This window comes from Alexandromys fortis, unplaced genomic scaffold (assembly GCF_014885135.2).
Source record: "Alexandromys fortis isolate MF-2015 unplaced genomic scaffold, M_Fortis_MF-2015_v1.1 scaffold_9, whole genome shotgun sequence".
Taxonomy (NCBI): domain Eukaryota; kingdom Metazoa; phylum Chordata; class Mammalia; order Rodentia; family Cricetidae; genus Alexandromys; species Alexandromys fortis.
Genome location: NW_026067892.1, coordinates 13408443 through 13432690, shown reverse-complemented (window position 1 = coordinate 13432690; position 24248 = coordinate 13408443). Strand labels below are relative to the sequence as shown.

Here is a 24248-nt window from a genome sequence, read left to right as displayed (position 1 = left end):
ATATATTGTTTGTGGCTTGATTGCACATTTCTCCAGCATCAGTTTGATAGATGGTAGCATCCTGCTGCAAAATCGAAAGGTTGGTTATAAGTGAAAGCCATGTCTCTAAGTGTTATGTCAGCTGAAGTTTTCTTGACAGGGTTCCTAGCAGAAGTGGTATAAACTATAATAGGAGTGGCCCTTAGGGAAATTTGTCCACTCCAGTCATGGTTTGGAGAAGCCTGGAATCAAATGTATAGGAGGAGAGCCAAAGTGCCTGCCCATCTTTTCCCAGAAGGAAACACAGTTAATCCAAGGCAGAAGAGAATCCAGCAGCGCAGCTGCAGTCACGGCCACTATGAAGCCCTTTCCACCCTTCTCATTGTCCCTTCAACGAGCCCCGGGATTCAGAGATTGTGATGGTTATTGTTGGCCAGTAATTTGGCAGGATCTAGAGTCACCTAGGAGATGAGCTTCTGGGCATCTCCCTGTGAGGGATGGTTGGGTTAATTGAGGTGGGAATGCCCATCCATAAAGACTGTGGTGCCATTCCCTCGGCTATGGTCCTGGACTGCACAGAAGTAGGGGAAGGAACATGAGTCCCAGCACTCTGCACCCTGCTTCTCCGCTGTGGATGCAAGGTGACGAGCTGCCTGAAGCAAACTCTTCCTTCCCTACGATGGTCTTGTCACAGCCACAGGACAAGTGAAGCAGTGGGTAGCGGAAGAGTAAATAGTTCTTCGTCACCTGACAAGTTGAACTTGAAACCAGCACAGTAAGCAAGGTCATGTGACTAGGTAGACTCAGACTTAAGGTTGGGTCTTAGTCTCCTTATTGCGTTTGCACCCCCTTTTCCATTATGACTTATTAGTATTCTAATGATATATAAATATAAGCGAAGTGGTGAAACAGAGCCCTGCAAAGATAGGGACCCATTGTAGCTACCTTCCTGTGACTTCTTTGCGAGAGGTGGCAGCTTCCCCTGGACGTCTCTCTGTTTGCTTTCTGGCCCTTAGAGCACACAGGTATCTCTCTGCACACTTGCTTCACCCGAGCACAGTAAGAGCTCACCATCATCAAGGTAATGAAAATGGCAGGAACCAGGAAGTACTCTCAGTACTAAGACTGCTTAGGCAACTGTTGAACCATCTCCCAGACCTAAATTGGAAAGCTGTATCATTCTATTGGCCTGTCTTAGTTGGGAAATCAGTTTAATTGACCACTCCATTCCTAATTATAACTCAGTACATGTGGTGGTTTGAATGAAAATGACCCTCCAAGCCAACATAGTTGCATGTTTAGTTTTCATTGGATGAGCTGTTTGGGAAGGATTAGAAGGCATGGCCTTGTAGGAGGAGGTATGGCCTTGTTGGAGGAAGTGTGTCACTGGGAGTGGGCTTTAAGGTTTCAAAAGCCCACACCATACCCAGTGTCTCTCTCTTTGGCTGCCTCCTGTGGATCAAGATGTGAAACAGTCAGCTATTGCTCTAGAACCACTCCTGTCTGCTTCTCGCCATGTCCATAAGAAGTGAACTCTTTGAAACTGTGAGCAGGCTAATTAATTGCTTTCCTTTTCTTTTATAAAATTAAGTGTGTGTGTGTGTGTGTGTGTGTGTGTGTGTGTGTGTGTGGTGTTCACAGTAATAGAAAAGCAATTAAGAGTACATTTAAAGCTTTTCACATACATACACACACAGAAATGTTCTATGAAAAACAGCTTTCAGAAGGGATGGTTTATGTATGTACTTGAGAAAAACAAGGGTTAAAATACACACACACACACACATGCACACACACATGCACATGCACAAAGAGAGGGAGAGAGAATTTCCCTGTTCATTTTCTTACTGAACAAAGCAAAAACCAAAACCAAAATACAGCTCAAAACATCTCAATGTAGTTTAATACGTTTTCCAATGCTAAACATTATGAATCAAGATTTTGTACAAAAGGAATTTGAGAAGGAGCATTTGCATCAAACCACTTCAGTGGAATAAATCAGCAGTTCTGCACATTAAACTAAACTGTGCAAGGCTCTTTGAGGGCCTTGTCTCCTTTTATGTGCACGGCCACTATTTGAGGGAAATATTAAGAATGGGTTGATTCCAGCTATGGTCTTTAAGGAGAAAAAGACATTAAGGAAGGCTTTTGTTTACCTTCCACTTGTCTTTTTTTTTTTTTTTTTTTTAATTTTTCGAGACAGGGTTTCTTTGGTGCCTGTCCTGGAACTAGCTCTTGTAGACCAGGCTGGCCTCGAACTCACAGAGATCCGCCTGCCTCTGCCTCCCAAGTGCTGGGATTAAAGGCGTGCGCCACCACCGCCCGGCGCTTCCACTGGTCTTAGAACTGACCACAACTGCTGAAGAACAGGAAAGATGGTTCATCGAAGCAGTTCTGCAGAGTCTAATGTCCTTTCAGGAAGAGCTGCCATCCATCTGAAGCAGATGGACCACAAAGGGACTTCCCTAAGGAGCCCACTTACACAGCTCCCTCCCACAGACAGACCCACCCACCTTCCTTCAGCACTCCAGTCTCACCACGCAGAACATCTGGATGGAAAACTCAGCACCTATAATCCAGATGTTGCCACAGAGGAGGGGACGCCAGACAACATGGACAGCACGACTGGATGCTTGCAAGCCCAACCCAGCAATGCTCTTCTTTCCTGGTGCTTAACTACTGAATTCTTGGGGATCTTGGTAGCTCCTCGACACCCCAGAGTCAAGGTACCGCTGCAGGAATGTGCACCAAGAAAGCCTCTGTTGTGAACTGTTATAGGTGGGGGTTGCGGATTGACAGGCAGGGTCTGACCATTGAGGAGCCAGGACTGCTCTAAGCCACAGGGTCTCCCAGCAGCCTAGAGGACAGCTCAAAGTGTATATTGTAACTTCTAGCTTTTCCAAGCGCACCTGCTGCGTGTGGCGGTTGCCGGGGGCTACTGCTTTGCTGTGACCCCTCTGCTCCTTTCCTGGCTGCTGAAGAGCTGGACAGTGACCAATGACAGAAGAGCATCCTGCTTTGCGTTTCCCATGAGGCTAAAACCCATATTTTATGAAGGCTGTGAATTCGATGCAGTTGGTTGTTGAGGTGTCTGCATTCAAATTGGATCCCATTAACTTTATGGTGTGATTAAGGGCCTGAATCATCAGACGAGGGACCGAATTTATGTGCTTTCTGAAAGCAACTTTTGAAGACTGGAAGCTTTGATGACTAGAATTTGATTCAGGAGAGGGGTGGGGAGCAACCTAAGGAGACATCGCCTCAGATGTAACAAGGTTCCGAGAACAGAGCTCTGGGGGTGGAGGTGGTGGTCACTCACATGCACAGTGGAGCTGCTATTCTGCGTACATTTTTTAAAAATATTTTACCTCTAAAGTTCTTGATTTTTATAGAAAGATTTAGTGGTCTGTCATGACACTGGTTTTCAACACTAACCCACCTAAGAATTAATTGGGGTTCTTATTTAAAATGCCAATTTAGGGTACTGGAGAGAGAGAGAGAGAGAGAGAGAGAGAGAGAGAGAGAGAGAGAGAGAGAGAGAGCTGTCGGTAAAATGCTTCTCTTGCCAGCACAAGCTCTGAGTGTGATTCCTAGAACTCGAGTTATGAAAAGTCACTCGTGGTGGCTATGCTTATAGTCCCCACAGTGGGAGGCAGGTGCCTGGAACTCACCTAGCTTTGCCAACTTGGTAACTTCCAGGCCAGTGAGAGACGATCCCCACAATAGAACAGGTAAGTGGCGTCTGAGGAAGCACAGTGGCCTCTATATGACTAGGCACACGTGTGCATACCTGCCCCCCCACAAGAAGGATCACGCATGCACACGCACGCGTGCATGCACGCACGCATGCGAGCCCCCCCCCACATAAATGCCAGTTTAATTGTCCCCACTTTGTGCTTTCAAAAGGGATGGGGTGAGCTCTTCACAGGCTTTCCCAGAAACAACCGCCACACAGTTGCTATGTATGTAGAGAATGCATGGTTGGGACCCAGATCTAGACCTCTGCATATTTTTGCTCAAGCAATTGTCCCATCATCCACTTCATTTATGCTCATCCGGATGGATATTTATGACATGGAAATTATCAGTGGTGTGAAAGTCACACATGCCATGTTGGAAAAGAAGAATGGGGGCTGGCAGAAAGAATGAGTGGCATATTGCAATTTACCAAAAAGGAGACCTGACATCTTGCCTGAAATTTAAAGCACTCTTTAACACAGAGGGGTTAAATGGGAAAGGCATGGTTCTCCCATGTCTGAGGTCGTCTTAGTTCCTGTAGGGCAGTGGACACGTATTTTTTGTTCCTGCTTTTCTCTTTGATTTCTTTGCATTTAAGTGATTTAAATTGTAGTGCATTTAGATTCAAAAGTTGTTGGAATTAAATACCATGCTGTTGTTGATAATTTGGACTTCTTAATTTTTGAGTTATTCATTCGTATCCTCAGCAATTTTCTGGTAAGTTATTGACATCTTTTGTCTTGTTTCCAGAGAGTTGTTTCTATATTACAATCATGATTTCTTTGCCCATAAGGTAAGGTGTGTTTTATTTTCATCAATCATACAAATAATTTTCAATAATATTCCAAGGCAAACTGGTGAGATTTGGCAGTCCGATTAGTGTGTTGGGGGGGGTCCCTCTTCGGAGACCCTTGGGCCATTGGCATTGGTGCGGAGGGCTCAGGTTTGCGGTGCAGCTCATAGCTGGAGTTCCTCTTGCAGGTGGCTTTTCCTCCACACCACAAGGGGATCTCAGAGTTAACATGGTGGGGTGGGGTGGGGGGGAGGTGGGAGGAACTCTCTAATGTAAGATTTTAGGGAATTTCACTCCTCTCTTCCTGTCCAGTGCTCTCTGGTTGGCAGGGTGTTCTCCTGTATTTGGTTTTCTTCAGCTTGGCCTTATCTCAGCTAGTGACTTCCCCGAGGTCGGCTTGTTTCCCATTTTCTTACAACCTGTGGGGGCTCACACCGAACTGGCACTCCAGGTCCTCCCACTCTGCTTGCTGCAGCAAGAGACCTAAAATCGTTGACTTTTAACGCTGGAAGTATCTTCTTCAGTTTTCTCCTATATGTTTGTGGCGAATTTTCATCCTTTCCTCTGGAAAGGTTTAAAAGTCTTCTATACAAATATTGAAATTCCTTCTCAGTGGCTGGAGAGAGACCTCAGAAGTTAACGGTGCATTTATTTATTTTTGTTTTTGAGTGTGTGCTTCCAGCTTGATGGATTTATGTGCATCACACACGTGGAGAAGCCCATGGAGGCCAGAGGAGAGTATCAGATCCCCTGGAGCTACAATTAGGGGCGATTGTGAGCTGCCTGAGGGGACTGATGGAAACCATCAAATTCGAGCCTCTGTGCACTTAGAGACTGGAGAGATGGTTTGGGAGTTACAAGAACTTCCTGCTCTTGCAGAGGACCTGGGTTCAGTTCCCAGCATGCTCAGCGGTTAAGAGCACAGAGGACTGGGATTGATAGTTCCTAGTACCCGTTTCATGGAGTTTATAATGACCTGTTACTTCAGTTCACTAGGGATCTGACACCCTCCTCTGGCCTTCTTGGGTACCCACACATGTGTACACACACACACACACACAGACATAGACACAGACACACACACACATTATCCTTTTTCTTGCTCTTTGTGATATTACTGTATTAGTTTTATTGCAGTTCATTCTCTTGTGAGGGATTGTGTTATGGCTATTTTGTAGTTTTATATATTCTGTAAAATTTCACCCCACCAAACACAAATGTAAACATTTCCCCCAGATAATAAAGCGTTCTAATATCATTCCCTATGGGATACGTTCCCATCAATTCGTTGTTAACTGTCATTAGGTGGATTAAGTTGCATGTTCGCTAATTGGCTGAGACGCTGGGTCAAATCTCTTCATGGAATGGCTCCAAAATTATAGACTTTTCTTCCCAAATAAACTCCGTCGTAAGATAAATCCTTAATCCTCGGCAGTTTCGAAGCCCTCCACTGTGATTTGATAACTGGGTTTCCATTTCTGTACGATATGCTTCTAAGAATATGAATTTTATAATGTTCTCAGCTCTGAAAAAAAAAAAAGCATTGCCCCTTGTTGCTGGTGAACTTTCTCACGTCGTCTCCCTCCTCCTCCCCCCACCCCCACACCTCATTGTTCATGCCAACTTCAGACCAGCATCAGCAGGGACAAAAACGCTGCCTGAGATTTTTCCATGCAACTGCATGGAAAACTCGGCCCCTTTACTCTATTTAAACATTGCGCCTCGCAGAGATCTCTCGGAAGAGTGTTATGGTTGTCTCCAGACAGGTGATTTTTCTTGATGCCATATCAGGATATCTAGTTGTGAGAGAATTCCTACTCCACTATGCTCCTAACCACTATTAACTTATATAAAACTTTAAAATATGGACGGCATCATCCTACATCTTATGATGTTTTTGGAGTCGTTTTCCCTCCCGGGTTTTCAGTTAAGCAATCTTATTATTTACACATAATAATGATTTCAGCTGTGGGTTAATTACAGCTCTGATCTCTACATGTTGTCTTATTGCAGTCGTAAGAAAAGCAAAATAGTGGTGCCGGGTATAGACAACCAGCCAGCGAGTCTGTCTACCATCTGCCGCTCCTTCTACAAAATATTCATGAAGTACTCGCTCCGAGCCAGGCACTGTGCTCGCCCTTGGAGATAGGGCATCAAGCAGGACAGGAGCAGCGCCCAATCATCTAGAGCAGCGGTTCTCAAACCTGTAGGTCGAGACCCCCGCGGCGGGGGCGGGGCAGTTGAACGAACCTTGTGCAGGTATCACAGGTGTCCTGCGTGTCAGATACTTGTATATGAATCCATAACAGTAACAAAATTACAGTAATAAAGTAGCATGAGGACCTGTATTAAAGGGTCACAGCCTTAGGAAGGCTGTGAACCACTGAGCTGGATAGCAAACTGTGTTAGAAGCAAGCACCAAACATGATCATACAGTTAATTCATGCCCCGACCTTTATCTCGGTCTCTACTGGAATACATTTCCTGTGCAAATTTTAAGCCATTTTGAGCTATTCTCTAATAGCGTCCTTTTCTATGATGCTCCTCTGTGATGCTCATGTGATATGGTCCTGGCTAAAGGCATACAGCAGGCTCTGGGGAACTTTATTTTCATTCTTAAAAAAGACACCCAAGGGTTTGGAGAGATGTCTTAGCACCTCAGAGTATGTACTGATCTTCCAGAGGACCCGAGTTTGGTTCCCAGCGCCCAGGTCAGGTTCACAACCACCTGTAACTCCAGTCTCAGGGGATCCGGTGTCCTCTTCCAGTTCCTCAGCACTTCCACCCTCGGAGACACACTGTGAATACACACAAGCACACACACACACATACAAAATAAGATTTAGAAAAAGAAAGAGACACAGCTAGGGTGATTTTTTTTCATTTCCATCTTTGTTATTAATAAATTCGCTCTTTGGCATTTTCTTACATGTATAAAACGCATTCTATGTTAATATTATGGTTTTAACTTGGTACTATTGTCTCATAAGATGTAATTAGGCAATTCTTGTGCTTTTTTATAATTACATATGATTGTAATTATTTCAAAAAATTATGTTAAAGAGAGGCCAAAGAAGAGAAACCTTTTATTTAAGTATATGAGGATGTTATTGCCTTCCTTGGATTGCGAGGGAACAGCCCTGAGGATAAATACCAGGATGCTGAACTGTGTGCGCCACAGCAGAGGCATCAGGGTTCCCGAGGATGCCCCTGAAGCTCCCTGTATTTGAGTTGCTTTCTTCTGGTTATGTGATGTGACATACATTGGTTGATGTTGAAGCCATCGGTCATACTTGTGTGACAGTCAGTTATGCCATAGACTGCCGCCTTGGCAGAGAAGCTCAGGCTTACGCGAGTGAAGAGGCTGTTACATCACACAATTACAAGGACACACACGCTCCTAGTTAATGAACTGGTCAGTTGTCACACCTCACTGACAGAGATCAGTAGGAGACACACTGTGACAGTGCACACAGAGAAGGGGACATTGAGCCAGTTCAGGTTGGACAGGGGCAGCAATAACCCATAGATGGGCATCTGTAGGAAAGACCCTTCTACCTTGGATGGTGTGCATAGCAGTTTTGCTTTTCTGGACCTTGGTTTCTTCATCACGACAGGGTGGCATTTGGAACTATTTTGGGCAGGGTTCTCTAGAAAAACAAAATGGAAAGTGTGTGTGTGTGTGTACATGTGTTTGTGTGTGTTTGTGTGTGTGTAGGGATTCCATTGAATGGTTTACAGTTGAGAGGGCCTAGTAGTCCAATGATCTGTGAGATGAAGAGCTGAAAACCTCATCCAGCTGCTCCGGGGACAAAGCTGGATGCCTTAACAGTTCCAACCTGGTGTTCAATGCCCAGAAGATTCCTGGAGAGTCTAAGTTCTTCAGTTCCTATTACATTGAAAGGTCAAGAGGCTGGATATGGATGTCACTGACAGAGTGCTTCTTCTTCTTCTTCTTCTTCTTCTTCTTCTTCTTCTTCTTCTTCTTCTTCTTCTTCTTCTTCTTCTTCTTCTTCTTCTTCTTCTTCTTCTGCAGGAGGGAGGGACACATTCAACATCAAGGACAAAGGCTAATAGGCAATGAATGCACCATTTTTCCTTGGACCTCTTTTTATCTGAGTTGTCTGTTGAAGGTCTGTGGGCAGGGCCTTTCCTCTCAGGCAAGGCTCCCCGGAAACGTCTTGCTAGATCTGCCTAGAAGTATGTCTGAATGAATCTCAGATCCTGCCAAGTGGATGGTCAGATCAGCCTCCACAAGGACTTTCCTCCCTGCAAACTAAGGCTCCATCTTGAAACTCAACCCTGTGGGCCACATCCAGGGCTTCATTACAGCCAGTTCTTCTTCCTTCCTGAGCAGAGAGGAGGAGCTCGGAGCCTGACAAAGAACAGTGGGGCCTCTTCCTCTTCGTCAATCTTCACTACTATAAATGCACTGGGACCTGTTTACTTGATCTTAACCCTAAGGTCTGATGACAGCCACAAAGGGGACTGAAAAAGTTAATGAAAAATAACAGCACAAATTATAACCCCAAAAAAGACAAGGAAAGGAAATCATTGCTGTCACCAGGGGCAGCTGGGGGACTTGAACCACTTGCTGGAAGCGGGGTCTTTCAAGATCAACTAGTTATCTGTATTATGATGCTATCTATAGAAATTTCAGTTCCTTTTAGTACTCGTTATTTTTGTTTATGTGTATGTGTGTGTGTTTGTATGTGTTTATGTGCACCAAGTGTGTGCAGTAGCCTGCAGAGGCCAGAAGAGGGCATCAGATATACTGGAAGTTTTATTCCAGGTGGGTTATGAGCTGCCTGGAAACCCAGCTGGGGTCCTCTGCAGGAGCATTAAATGCTCTTAGCCACTGCATCCTTTCCCCAGCCTTAAAATTTCAGTTCAGAAATAACTCAATAGACTCTGTTTATAAAGTGAGTATATTTCCAGAAGGATTTGAGCTCCTGCACAGGATTGAGCAAGGTGTGGGGAGATCCAGGAATGTGAGATTTCTACCCACCCCACAAAGGTAGGCTCCCTCACTGCTTTCTCCTCCGTGAGCATTTACTCTTGAGTTTGCAAGATGAGTATATTGGATTTTCTTCCTTGTGTCATTTAGAGGCAGGGTCATTTCATTAATGATACAGTGTGACACGGATCATTTTTCTTCCTAATTACTTTGTTTTATTCCGTTCAATATTCCCTTTTTTAATTAATAGATCTTAATTTTGTAGAGCCATTTTAGATATGTAGACAAATCAGGCAGGTGTCACAGACACACATGGTCTCCCCCATCCCTCCCTCCCAATTATTACTAATTATTTGCATTGTTGCAAACCTTACCTTTGTATGATGCACTTGGTTAAATTAATTAACTGGTATTGAAGGATTTTTGTGCAAATTCATCATTTATTCATAGCTTGTGTGTTTCTTTTGTGTTCCATAAAACCATCTAGTTACCAAAGTCCGCTAGGCCATCATGTCTTCTCAAATTCACCCACCCCTCATTTCTGATGACCTTTGAGAGCATTGGGCAGCATCATTGACTCACAGTAATTCTCCCCACCAGGATTTTCTTGGTATTTTCTTGTGCAATTTCCCCTTACTTGAGAAGGGAGATGATGGAGGTGGGAAACTATTTTCATGACTTGTGATGACAATGATGGACTGGACTACCCACCAGAGATAGGGTTGATCAGGGATGTTCTCTGTGAGGGTCTGATTCCCGTCTCTTCCTTTTCCACCCCTTAGTCTTTGGAAGCAAGTCACTCCATCCGTCCCCACACAGGTGGGACTAATAGGGCACCATCTTTAGAGTAACAGACCTACATAATTTATGTGTAATTCTTCTACATGGGAAGTTTCCTCAAAGATTTTGTAGGCAGAGGAGCTGATTATACTTCATGGGTTATATATATATATTGTGGCTACACATCTGCATCTTTTTTTTTTTTTTGAAGACTAGGGTCAATAACCAGGCTGACCAGATGCACTAGAAAGAGCACCAAGTGCCAGGGTTTGAGATTGAAAACTAGCACGGTCATTTTCTCAGGGACACGACCCTGCACACACCCCTTTCTCTCAGAGCTGCGTGGAGTAACCAGAGTTCTCCTTGGCAGCAAGGTTCCTTCACCGGCGTCCTTGCAGCCCAGAGCAAATGTTCCTAAGCATGGGCTTTGTTTGATGGCTTCTCCTCCCTTTCCTTTCCCTCTTTTCCTTCATCCTCCTTTCCTCCTCCTCCTCCTCCTTCTTTTTCTCCTCCTCCTCCTCTTCCTTCTCTCTTGACTCTATGATGACCTCTTCCCAGCTCTCCTCAGAGTATCCTAGGCTGAGCAGAAGCACGTTTCTTCACCCTGTCTCTCCTGTGCATTCTGTCCTTCACATATGTTGTTGCTTATTGTATGAATCACCCTTTCGTTCACTTGTTCATCATCTGCCATTGGGGGATAACCATTCTTAGCTGCATGCACTCAGGGACTTTATCGGTGTTATTCATCCTAATACTGAGAAACTTCCCCAAATAAATTAGATTAGATTTTTTTTTAAAGATACAGGCATTAGACTGACCACTGAGGACAATTTCATGGCGTAGGCTCTGAAGCTACACATTAATAGAAATACAAAATCTCTTTCACAACTCTGACTGAGTGTGGTGAACCAGCCTTACCAACGGCTGCGCTTCCATGGAAAGGCAAGGGATGCTGGAAGCAAATTGAACTTTTAGCATCTGATCCTTGTTTGGGAAGTTGTAAATCCCAATGAGATGAGATTCTTCGAAGCTAGATTGATTTTGCTTAGGGAATGGAAATCAATGGATATTTTGGCTGCCACCAAGGAGGTATCACTGAGTTATTTAAATTAATTAATTGAGGAAAAACCATTGACTTTTATGTCAAGTGGAGGCTATCCTCCAGAGACCCTGGAAGATCCAGAATTGTGTTTGTTCTCCAGGGAAACAGAAGCATCTCGGAATGCCGTCCGAGAAGGGGTAAACTCCGTGACTTTCACTATGGCTGAGAGGTGCCAATCAGGTGGTTGATGATAGGGCTTCCCCATTTGAGATTTGGAGAAATGACGACACCGTGGTTGTCAGGGGTGACCACACCTGCAAATACCTGAAGCAGTGGCAGCTGGAGTTTGCTCGTGATACAGCCAATAAGATTGCTCTCTGAAGCGAGGGAGAAAATCCCTGATGGGTGATTCCTATGTGGGGACAGTGAGAGAAAGCCTGAATCTTGTCCCAGGCATAAATAGATATTATTTCTAATTGTCTCTTCAGTGGACTGCCTTCTCCACTTAGAGTCAAGAGACCATGCAGCTTAAAGTCATTTTAAAAAAATTACCCCACCTCTTTAGAATTGCTAAGTGATACTATATTACCTCATAACATTAGGTGTCTTTTCATAAGAGTATTTTCTTTTCATGGATTCATGGATGGCAGTCTTGGTACCAGAGGGCTAATCTTTTAGAAACATCAATCTAATGTTTCTATGTAAAACTTGCTAGCAATTTTTTCTTGCTTTATTTTAGGCTAAAAAATGTGTCCAATGACCTTATGAGAGCTCTGGTTCTGGCCAGTTACTTAGGCTTCACTTGTACTGTAGGGACCTTGCACCTCTCTCTCTCTCTCTCTCTCTCTCTCTCTCTCTCTCTCTCTCTCTCTCTCTCTCTCTCCCTGGAGTGAATCTTCCTGCACCTTCCACTGAGTATCCTTTGGGTCTCTTAGGTGCCAGTCCTCTGCAAGAGCTTGCATGGATAACTCCTCCTTAACCTCTAAGGCTAGGGCAGGATGCTTCGCTCAGTGTGCCCCTAACTCCCTGAAATGTTTTATTTATTTATTTTTTATTGCCATGGTGTTCTCTGTGACCTGTAGTCAGGACAGAGACAAATTTTGTCTCCAGATGACCAGCTAATATCCAGCCGCATGAGGCATGCTCAGTTGAATATCCCACCGAGGACTGGGTAGATGGAGCTGGGTAGATTAATCATTTGGTCCTGTGATCCTCTTAAGTGCTGAATGTGCTGCTTATGTAAGCAAGTGTCCCAGTATCATACATAGGCAAAAAATACTTCATCTTCACTGTGAGACAGATGGAGACAAAGGTTGGGTCTATCAACTTTGATTACGTGACTCCAGATTCAAAATCTGAATCTACCGATGACCAGATTTGCAATAATGGGAAAATCACTGTAAAGTTTCTCTACATTCTGCCTTTATCCTCTGTAGATTATGCATAACTGTGCTGAGGGAACTCCTTCTTTAGGATACTGGTTCAGTTTGGGCATGGTCGCATGTACTGTATATGCAGATGTAAGAGCATGCGCAGGGCCCTTGGCTGCTGGATTCAATTCCAGTTCTCTACTCATGAAGAGGACTGCTGAACCCAGCGAGATGTCTCTGTCAATTCTAAAACTTCGGAAGTTGCTTACAATGCACTTCCTGTTTACTTAGGTAATATTATATTTTTTCTGTGGTCTTTGATGGAGTTGAAGAATAGATAGTTATAATTATAGTTCCTTAGTTATGATAAAAGATAAAGTAGATATAAATAATATAGCTGTAATTGCTTGATATCTGTTTTGTATATGTAATTTTACTATGTTAAAGTTAAAAACTTTTTTTATTTAGAAAGAAAAGGGGAGATGTGGGATTCCTCTCTGTATGCTATAAATATGTTTTATTACCGTTGGTTATCAAAGAACCCGTTTCAACCAGTGGCTTAGTAAGTAAAGCCAGATGGGAAATCCAAATAGAGATTAGAGAGAAAGTAGGCTGAGTTGAGGAGGTGCCATGTAGCTGTCGAAGGAGAAAGATTCCAGCTGACAGCCAGAACCTTACCAGTAGACCACAGCCTCATGGCAATACACAGAATAATAGAAATGGGTTAATTTAAGATGTAAAAGTTATCTAGAAATATGCCTAAGCAACTGGCCAAACAGTGTTGTAATTAATATAGTTTCTGTGTTATTATTTGGGTCTGGCAAGCCTAGAAACGAAAGAGCAGTCTCTGCCTATACAACTGGATTTAAAGCTATGATCCACTAATTCTCTTTTAAATATTTATTACCTGTCCTTGGTTTCTTCAGAGTCACTGCTGTCTCTCGAGAAAAGACAGCTAAGGGAATGCAGCTCAGGGGCCCTCCTGGTGGTCTCTTACAGCCTTCCATATTTCCTGAGGAAGAGGAGCCTGAGGTTCGGGTAGGCAGTCCCTGGCCTCTTGCATGAAAAGCAAGCAAGCCTTTATCTTAAGAATTCCTCTGGAGCTGGAGGATGCAGCAATGCTGTGGGCTTTACCTCTGTCCCAGAAGAACATGTCCTGGGAGGTTCCTTGGATCCTGACTTAGAGAGTAAGGCCATTGCCCATATCCAACCAAGTGTCACTCAGAATCACACACCTCAAAAATTCCTGAGGGATTTCTCTCCCTTCAGCAATGTTGTGTCCTCATTCTAGAATATTCCTAAGTCTAGGAACATAGGAAAGGGTCTAGGTAGCGGTTAATTAATCTTTCCAACTAGGGGCAAACCACTGGCGCGTAGCTATTTTCATCCTGAAATTGTGTTTTCATAAGGGTATTTAAAGGCTTGAGGGTATTTTTTTCCTAAGCCCCCCCCCATGCACCCATCATCCCAGTGTAGTACAATGGTTAATTTTAGGAACTCTGAGTTTGATTTGTATTTAAAATTTTTACAATCTATATATAGATTGGCCTTTAATAATCATTTATACATTGCTTCTTTTTATATAGGTCATGTGTTCTCCTGGGAGGGTAACAAGATTAGAAACAGCAAATACAGTGCAGAATAAATTAAAATGCTTCAAACTGCATTATATAATTTCAGAAAATTGGTTTCACACTGAAACGTTTAAATAAGAACCTCAAATGAGTTAAATAAGAAAAGAAAAACCCAACAACAAACAAAACAAAAGCAGCCCTGCAGTATGCGCCAGGATGACCAGATGACTGTTGTTAGCAAGCCTGCCCATCACAGTAAGGTGTGGCCCCTCCTCACAGTGCTACCCCAATGTGACAGGCCATCTAGCCCAAAATGGTAAAAATTTATTTTTCTACATTTTTGGGGGGTTATTTCAAAAGACTGGTTTCATTCCCATAGAAGAGGAATAGTGTTTATTAGTCAAAACGACATAGAGCAGTCCTAACAGTAATTATATTTTCCTATGTGACGCTCCAGACTCTTCCACACCGAGCAGTGTAGCTGCGTTTGGCGCTGCAAACTCAGAGGTGGGTGTGGGACAGGAGGGGCAGGAGAGTGCGGTGCTAATCAGTCTGCATGAGGAAAAGTGGGCTTTCCTTTCACGGCTGCGTGGAGGCAACACAGCACTCCAGAGAATCGATTATTCTGGCCAGTTTTGTCTGTTTCTCTGAAGTTCGGCATCACTTTGCTTGTTCCGAGTCCTCAGGCCTTTTTCAGTTTCTCTATTCGTGCGTTGAAGGCCTCTTCCTGGACTTGCAGTTTTTCCTTTATCTCGTTCTGTGGAGGCAATCATAAAAAAAAAAAAAAGTGGTTATGACGGAGCTATCTTTGGCTGCACATTGTCTTTGTGGTTTTGACATACTATAGTGCCTAAAGACAGACATTATCCCTCACACACCTTCCTGTTTTGCAGACACAGCTGTGCTCCAGCCTGTGGGGATACGATAACGCTTGATCGTATTTCTCTGCACATTTCCAATGTATAGCATGTCTCCTGCGGACAGGAAGTGGTGTTCGGACAGCCATCTTTGCACACAGCCTCATGTTGGAAGATAGGATGACTGACCCGCATTTCCAGACACAGTTGCCAATAAGGGCCGAATCCGAGTAACTGCTCTGGGCTCAGCTGATGCAGCGCTGTGGGCCCCTCCACCCTTCGTGTTGGCCTTCCCTCTAATGCACTCTAAGTGGCATTCCTGGAAGCTTCAGTGTGTGAAATAGTAACACAAATAATCTCATAATTAGGACAGCTCTCATAATTAAGAGTATTCATCATACATTACAATTCCTGCATGCATGCCACTTTGTAATATTTTTTGGTACAAAAGCAAGAAAAAAAGAAAGAAACTCCTAAGCAATTGGTGACAGGTTTTAGCAATCATGGCAGCTGTGACGGCACTGAGCCTCTGGTGGTGATAATTCTGCGCACTAACATCACTACCTGCGCAATTTCAGAAATACACCTCATTGTCTTGACGTATCTCAACGCTGGGAGCTCAGGAAACACTTCCTTCCATCCAGATGAATAATACAGCTGCATGCAGGGACGATGGTAGTTGGGAGGCTTGTTGTTACTGTTTGTGTGACTCGGGGACATCTACATGTGTTTGGAGAGTACTTTATACTCCTGTGTGCTCATGAGTCAAAGTCTAGAATATTGAAGTATATGACACAATTTAAAATCTTCATAGTAACTGGATTTCTGAGAAACTTTTGATATTTAATTTAAATAGAGAAAATTAAAAACCACTACTATTTTATCTGTTTTTATGACAGATAGGGTGAAAATATTTTTATGTATTTATGTAATTTTTAAGAAAGTAAATGGTAGGGGTGATTTTGAAACGCTTTTCCTTTCCCCCTGATTGCCATTTTAATGAAATTTGGTTTTTACCATCACAGAAAGAGTTGATTTTTCTAGCCAGTCACGTTGGTGTCAACAATTCTAGACTCACGAGTTATGTGAGTATAGAACGGGGCAGGGCTTTGAAAGTTTTTTTTTCCTGATAGCATCTTTTGACTTATGGTGTCTTCATTTTTTCTTCTTTGTTATTGGTGAGTGGATGAGGCAAGGGAAGGGACAAAATGGTCCTCCAGTTACCCTTTTCACTGGTACTCCCGTGTGGTACTTTAGCAGCAGAATTAAAAGGAACGTGGTTATGTACTATCAACTCATCTATGACTGGTTAGGCTGGGCCACTTTGGACAAGTCACTTACCCAATTTGCCTAGTCTTGAACTGGAAGATGAAGTAGTGAATAGAGGTTAGTTAACATTGCATTCGTAATCCCAACTCCTGATTTCACAATACACTTCACTAATATATTACTATGAAATATTAAAAATTATTTCACCTTACGACTGAACATGCATTTATGATATATTGCACCATTGAGGTGTTGAAATCGTTTGAAGAAATCATTTTGACACAGGTCTAATGGATTGGGAGATGCTCTAGCCAGATGGCAGGCTTGTCTTTCACTGATGCTCTATGTCCACCCAACACCCTCACGTTTCCCAGGAAACAATAGCGGGGTGTCACCTGCCATGTCCTCTCTGGATCCTCACTAGCGTCTTCACAAGGATCTGGGAGCTCTCCTTGTGTTTATTACCGTCCATGTGGGCTCTAAAGAGAAGGTCGAGGAAGGCAGTGTGTCCCTAGCTGCCTACAGTACTGGCAGGAAGGGAGGCGTCCCGACCTCCAGACCTTATTGGTTGGCACTTTAGTTTAGGTACAAACCAGAGGAGCCTGAAGGAAAGGAATCTGCGTCTCCTCCCTGGATCCGGTGCCTGCCGTCATCCTTGTAACATCCCACAATGCTGCTGAATAAATTGCATTACCTTCAACGCGGGGCTGGGTCTGATTCTATCTCCTTTAGGAGCTATTCTGAAGCCCCTGCCCCGTGTTCAGTATCTTTCACTGACCTCAGATGACTTTTCTAACCCAGACAATTGAAAGCTGACCTAAGACATTGTAAATGGCAGGATGGCAAATTCTCACCTTCTCTAACGTTAGTTTATTCCTTGGCTGTATCAGGGCCAACGACCAACATTTAATGCAAGAGTCCAGCGTTAACATTTCTGCTTCTCTAGAATATTCTTCTTTAAATATATTAAAGTTTGTTCTATTGGGTGCTGTTTTTATTATGCAACTCAGGGCAGAACTAATTTCATTTTGAATGTATCTTTAAAATGAAAGTACCGAAACTATATTGGCTTAAAATGTTTGGTCTATTTCCTGTAATTTGAATTGACATCCGAGGGCCAAGGTAACTTCATTCTCAATAAATCTCTAGAACTGTGAAGTGAATCATGGTAAAATAAGTAGATGAACATAAAAGAAATTAAGGGTTTATACTCCATTTCAGGAGGTTCTGTATTAGAGAAGTTGATATCGGTTTGGAGTTACAATAGAGAACTAGCTTCTAGACAATGGAGCGGAATATGAACTCGCTGTTGACCTTTTCTGCAGAAACTGCAGTGACAGTGTGACTTTAAATAAAGAGGAGAAAATATCACGGAGTGATCACCAACACTGAGCGCAAGATGCACGAAGCTCGCATGGCAGGTGCATGGGCCCAGTCTCCATTAGCACACAGTTTTGGAAAGGGGTGTGGCAGCTTTTAGAACTAGGGTCATTTCAAAGTGGAAAGTAGCTTAGCCTGTCTGACACGGAGGGAAAAACTGAAGCGAGGCTCAGGGCAAGGACCCAACCTGGAATTTGTCCAAGAGGAAAGTTGACGCTGGGAAAGCATGGAGCCACAGGTGTATTAACAGTCGAAGTCGCCTGGGCCTGGTGTTAGATGGGTGACTTCCTCGGGTGGCACTGGAGCTGCAAGGGGGACCAGGCTCCTAGCACCTACTGAGCCTGCTGAGTTTGGCAACCATAGTCAAACAGCAACCTGTCTGGGTCCCTTTGGTCACCGGCAGCTCCCTCTTCACTTGGATGGAGGTCAGCAGGATTACAGAGAGAAAATACTGAGTGTGGTTTGCTATCTAGAGATGCTGGAGAAAGCTACAGCATCTTGCCATTTTGTTGGGGAAAAAAAAATCAGCAATAATTTGGCCTGAGCTGATTAGAGACATTCAGTGCAGAGACATTCACAGTACCAACAGGGGTCTGGGTGTCGCCCCTCTGGTCCATGTTCTCTCCATTCCTAATTGCACTTAGGTGTACAAGCTATTGAACTTCCGGATGGCTTCTTGCTAATGGGAAGATAGCAAGCCTGAATACCAATCCTATTCTCTCTGTCAAAGAAGAGAGCTACCGGTGTTGCAGACTCTAGCACTCGACAAGAAAATCATCAGTCAACAGCTAAAACCGTGGGGCTCCCTTCGTGGAACGTGGGCTTGGGAAAGATGTTTTCAATTGTGGGTCCCGCAAACAATTCTCTTGCTTGTCTAATAGTTCCTCGGCAATAATTTCAGAGCTGTGGGATTGCAAAGGAGCCCTGGGCCATGATTATACATAAACTATATTTAGAGGGAATGTTATCAAATCTAAAAAGGAGGTATGTTCTGAACTCAGCTTAATTCAGCTACACTCTGCCCTTCTCCACAGTAACCAGTTATTACATTCGCAGGGCTCTTAACAATAGTCCTTTGTGTAAAACGTGTTCTTCCACTATTTCTGGTAAACACTAAACACCCCTTATTAAGCTTGGGACTTTGGCCGATTCTGTTGGCACCAGATCATTAAATGTTCGTGTAAATATCGCAGTAACATTTGATGATTAAACGAGCCACAAGGTATGCTTAGGACAACCTAAGCTTTTATGCTTCCCAAATTAGTTATTAATACAGTGCGCTTTTTATATATGGTCCCAAGTTCAGATAACAGATAAATCTTCCCCTCAGATGCTTAAGTGTTGTGGTGATTTGTGGTCAATTCTCAAAACATGCAATTCACTTTATTTAAGCATTTGGCTAAGAAAATCACGTGGATTCCTGTAAGTCTTTACGTGGAGGTAATAGTAGCCATTTGTTTCTTGGACAGAATAGGGAACTATTAAACACAAAGTTATCCTTTGGGAGATGACGGGCAGCTGCCCAAAGGTGGGGCCGACTACCCATTCTTAGGGTACCTTAGCCAACGGCTTAACAATTAGTGCTGTGTGAAGATGGGAAGTGTTTGGGATGGATTTCAAGCCTGAAACCGAGCGAGGTGACTTAGCTAAATACGATGGTTTGATCGGCAGTGCTCGCTCTTTGGAAGCCTGCATCACCTACTATTGCGTAAGGCCTGTTTACAGTGTAATGGGGCTCAAAGTCTTCACCGTGCTGTTTTTCTGGGGTTTCAGTGTCGACAGATTTTTGCAAGCCGATAACACACAGCACACGAAGTGCTGCCGGCAAATCTGTTTTTGTGATCTCACTGACTTCAGACGACTCAGCTGAGGATTATGTAGCCTTGTAAGATAAAGAATGCAAGCCGTAAACCTTGCTCCTGCCTGGCCAGGGCAGACAGTGTTTACAGATGTGGAGGCTGGCGCTGGCTGATTCACCAGGCGTAGTGCCCAGTTCACTGCCCATTCTCAGTACCTGAATGTTCAACAAAACCTCATCTGTCACTCGAGCCAGGGCTGATTTTACATCGTCAATGGTGAAGCCGCCTAAAGGATCCACCTCTGCCGTCTCACTCTCTGCCTGGGCCTCCAGCGGGCTTTTCTCTTGATCCAGCGCCTAAGACATTGGAAATAAACACAGGCGGATATTGAACGTAAAACACATTGCAGCGAGCACTTGAGTGCTCAGGGCCTACTAGGCAACCTCACTTCTACCCTCTACCACCGTTCAAGGAGCAATGGTGAACTGGAAGGAGACTTTGATTGTATGTTACCACATATCGCGAGATTACAAGAGACTTTGGGGCCTGGGAAGGTGGAGCCTGGATGGGAGGGGGTGCAAAAATCCTGACCATCATTAGCTGGCCTGTGTGTGATTCAACTCTGAAGAGAATATTTCTGTTGGCCAGGAAAAAGTCAGAGGTGAAGACAATGGGAGAACATGAGGTTCTTTGCGTCTTGTGCCCGTATAATGCTTACTTAGCAAGGCAAGGAAAGGCAACATCAAGCCTACCTTCCGTTCAGTCTCTGGTATGGGCGATGGCTCTATGAAGGCTGCAAATATGTCCAAGGAGATTCCTTCCTCCAGTGGGGCTGGAAAAGGGTGGTCTGCGGGTTTGACAACTTCGATGGTTTGCTGGAAAAGAAGAGCTTGGGTTGAGGGGCACTAGCGCAGCCAGCTCTCTCACGGGACTGGCGCATTTCCAAACCTGGTATCTTACTTAAGTACCGTCTGCTTCAACTCTCCGATATCATTACCCTCTTCGTTGCCCGCTGCTTTCTAAGCACCGTCTCTCGCTCACCGTCGGTGTCACCTTACCGTTTGTGTCTTCTGCGGTTGAGGGTTCCTTCATCTGCACCGTTGTCTGCATCCTGCCCCTGCCTCTTACCCCTGTTTATAACTCTCTGTAGGGAGAGAGCCAAGCTTCAGACCCCTTGTGCAACTGTCTTCTTCATTTCTGGCAGATGGTTCCGTGTTTTCTACACCCAATAACAGCCTGGCGCAGGATCTCGATGCTCTTGTGGTACCAGCAAAGTGGCTATCAGCAACCTAGTAATGGGGTTGGCCTTACCAAGGATCTGAGTTGGATCCCTAGGACCTATATTTAAAAAAAAAAAAAGCCAAGCATGGCGGTATGTGCTTGGGAAAGCAGAGAAAGGAGGGTCCCGAGGATCATCGGAAGCTCCATTGTCGCAAAAGAAAGAGAGATGGGCAATGCAGGATGCAAACTTGACCTGTGGTTTCCACTTGCAGGTGGCTACATGTGTGTGTATGCACACCACACACACACACATACACACACACAGAGAGAGAGAGAGAGAGAGAGAGAGAGAGAGAGAGAGAGAGAGAGAAACAGAGCAGTGAACGCAATAGAATCTTCGAAGTAGAATGTGCGTATAAAGCCTGAGCACTGTGAATCATCAGAGGGGCTCACTGAGAACTCATAGCAGAGCAAAACTTCACGGCGAGCCGCTGCCACAGCTTTGCCAAGGGGGTGTAAACGCGCTGGAGGGAGACCGTCAACTATGGCAGTGAAGGGCGAGGAGAGCCATGGATGCGAGTGTTGGCAAGGTCCACCCGGCCACCACCAGGTAGAGTGAGAGAGGAGACGAGAGCACTGACATCATTAAAACCTCTGAGTCATTTAATCAGTTCCTCTTGTCCTGATTCCATGTCTAACAAGCAATGTTTTTGACCGTAATTTAATTTCCCATCTCAGTTGATCGGCAAAGACAAGCCTACTTGAGTGTTCTGGTTTTTAATTCTTTCGCATACCTCCCTATAAATCAATAACTTGTTCCAGTTTACATAGCAGACTCCCACGGGCCTGTTAGTGGAGCCCCGAGATGTGGTCACTCGCCAGTGTGCTGACAGAGTTGGACCTGAGCATACAAATTTGAAGATAGAGTTTTGGGAAAGTGTACCCCACCCCCTAATTACCATCTTAGGATGCTGGTGGGGAGAAAACCATGAAAGAATTGTACATTCGTTCTTAAGTTCTCTGTGTTATGTCCCATCATTTAAATATTCATGTTTGTCCTTTAGAGGCTTTGAAGCGTGCTAGAGGTAGATTTGTTCCCTGGCTTGGCCCGTGTGTGTGCATTTGGACTGAATTTATATTGTTATTTATTTATTTATTTTGCAAGCATATGAGAAATTGCTCTTCAATTGTAGATATACGCTAGCAAGGATATTCACAATTGTGAGCTGAAGGGACTGGTCTAAGATCAAATAATTGCTTAGTGACAGCTGTGGCGTTAAAGCCTGGGGCAGTGACTTCTTCGCTTTTGCTGTTTTCAGTAAGCTGCAATACGTCATCAAGTAGCCATCCTGGGAAATTATCGCTATTGCTAAGCATTTAATTTTTATTCTGTTGGATGACATCACTCTCGCTGTTTATCTTGAGTAAACTCCCCATACATCAGAAGGTTGAGGGGACATCAGGGCAGTGGGGCTTTCTTCTCTTAACATGAACAAGCTGTTGCTTTTGGCCGAGTGAGGGGCGAAGGAACCCCATCTTCTCACCGTCATTTGCCGCCCCCACCCCGTGCTTGGCTTGCAAACTCCAAAATCTATTGCTCTTTGCTTTCCCAGGCAAGATGGAGGCGAATCATGCTTCAGTGGCCTCAGAAATCTTGCAGGAGAAATGAAGAAGATCCCATGAGAATCCAATGACAAAAGAAAAGGGGGTGTTAGCTTGGAGTCACGGGCTTTAATACATGGTGAGAAACAGAGTGTATGTAAGGTAGGGTGTGTTTGGGGGTGCCGGTGACCAGTGAGACACTGGAAAGAAGAATCGGAGCTGAGGGATTGGCTGCAAGCTCTGAGCATGTGCTGGTGGGCGGGAGTGGGGCGGGGATGGTTTTCTTTTCATTGAGGTACAAGGTCGTCTCCTTCACTGTCACCCACATGGCCGCTGTGCTCTGGGCACACAGGCTGGGGCTTTCTGCCTGTTTACCCTCATCTACTGACATTCTTTCCAGAGAGTGTCTCCATTTGGTGAAGCAGGGCTCACGATCTGCCCTCCGGTGCCCCAGTTCTCCGCAGATTCTACACTTAAATGCAAACAGATGTTTGTGTTCAAGTCTTACATTCTTTCCCCCACACCCCTGTGGTCTGGATTGATTGATAGATTTCCTTTTAAAGGATATGTATGTATGTATGTATGTATGTATGTATGTATGTGTCTTGGATGCCAGAAGAATGCATCATATCCCCATAGAGCTGTAGTTACAAGTAGTTTTGAGGCTCCTAATATGGTTGCTTGGAATTGAACTCAAGTCCTCCAGAACCTTAACAGCTTAGGCCCATCCCTCCTTCCCTCCTTTCTTCTGTCCCTTCTTCCCTTTCTCCCTCTTTTCTTCTTTATTTCTTTTTTGCCTTTGTTCTCTCTCTCTCTCTATGTGTGTGTGTATGTATGTGAAGTGTGTATATGTGTCTATGTGTATGAGTGTATGTGTATGTATTTGTGATGTGTCTGTGTAAATGTGTAACTGTGTGTGTCTATGTGTATATGTGCATATGAGTGTATGTATAGGAGTATGTATATATGGACATATGTATCTGTGTGTATGTATATATGATGTGCACATGTGTATGAATGTATATGTGTATGAGTCAATGTATGTGAATGTATTTTGTGTGTAATTTTGTGTGTGTATATATGTGTATGTGCGTGTGAATGAATGTGTTAAGGTGCATCTGTGTGCACGTGCATGCACACATGTGCCCTAACACCCACGTGAAGACTTGGATCTCTGGTTCCATGATTCCTTTCTTTGGTAGACTGAAGCTTGCATTTATTCCCAGAAACTGAAATTATGGCTGACAGTTGAGGTTTTCTTTCTCGATTTTTTTAATGTGTGTAGTTCATGTAACTATTAAATTGATTCAATTCATGCACAGGAGTGGGGGTGAGAATTTCTTTTCTTTGCATGCTCTGCATACTGTTAATGAACCGAACCACAGCTGTTTCTCTCTTTCACAAAGAATTAAATTTAGCTGTGCTAGGCAGTAGACGAAGGTGCAGTTTTAAATACAGAGTTTGAAATAAACAAAAAGATCCCAAGTATCATCACAGTGAATTTTTCTCTATGGAAAGTGATCGCTTTCCTTAAAAAAAAAAGTCCAAGGGGAATTAGAATCAATAATTTTGGTGAGCACGCGGAGCCAGCAAACATGCTAGAATAAAACCGTCTGATGCAATACTACTTTCTTTAAAAAATACAATTAGGCCTTTGTATTTTTTTAACAAAACCTCATGTTTTACAACATCACTGGCTCTGTAATAAAATCTATTTAAGACAGAGAGACATGGTCAGCTTTATTGAGTTAGATTTTCTGAGAGAACATTATAATTTCCTCAAGTCTACGAATAGTTGAAGCAAATTAAATAAAGCCAGTTTTATAACTATTTTTATACATTCCCGTAGAATGGCAATTGTCTCATATTTTCCCCCCTCAGAAGTCT

The 24248-nt window shown here is 43.9% G+C and overlaps 2 protein-coding genes across 3 annotated transcripts in view; both read right to left on the bottom strand.

Annotated features, from left to right (window-relative positions):
• The window catches only part of Cdk1 (cyclin dependent kinase 1), a 1182536-nt gene that overhangs the window by 392543 nt on the left and 765745 nt on the right, over window positions 1-24248 (bottom strand). The window lies entirely within an intron of this gene.
• Window positions 14612-24248, bottom strand: part of Cabcoco1 (ciliary associated calcium binding coiled-coil 1) — a 99164-nt gene continuing 89527 nt past the window's right edge. For both annotated transcript variants that reach the window (XM_050139512.1, XM_050139518.1), the window contains 3 exons: window positions 20291-20413; window positions 19754-19894; window positions 14612-14990 (listed from right to left, as the gene is read on the bottom strand). In XM_050139512.1, the coding sequence (XP_049995469.1) occupies window positions 14916-14990; window positions 19754-19894; window positions 20291-20413 (339 nt within the window). In that variant the 3' untranslated portion in view covers window positions 14612-14915. The remainder of the gene's footprint in view (window positions 14991-19753; window positions 19895-20290; window positions 20414-24248) is intronic.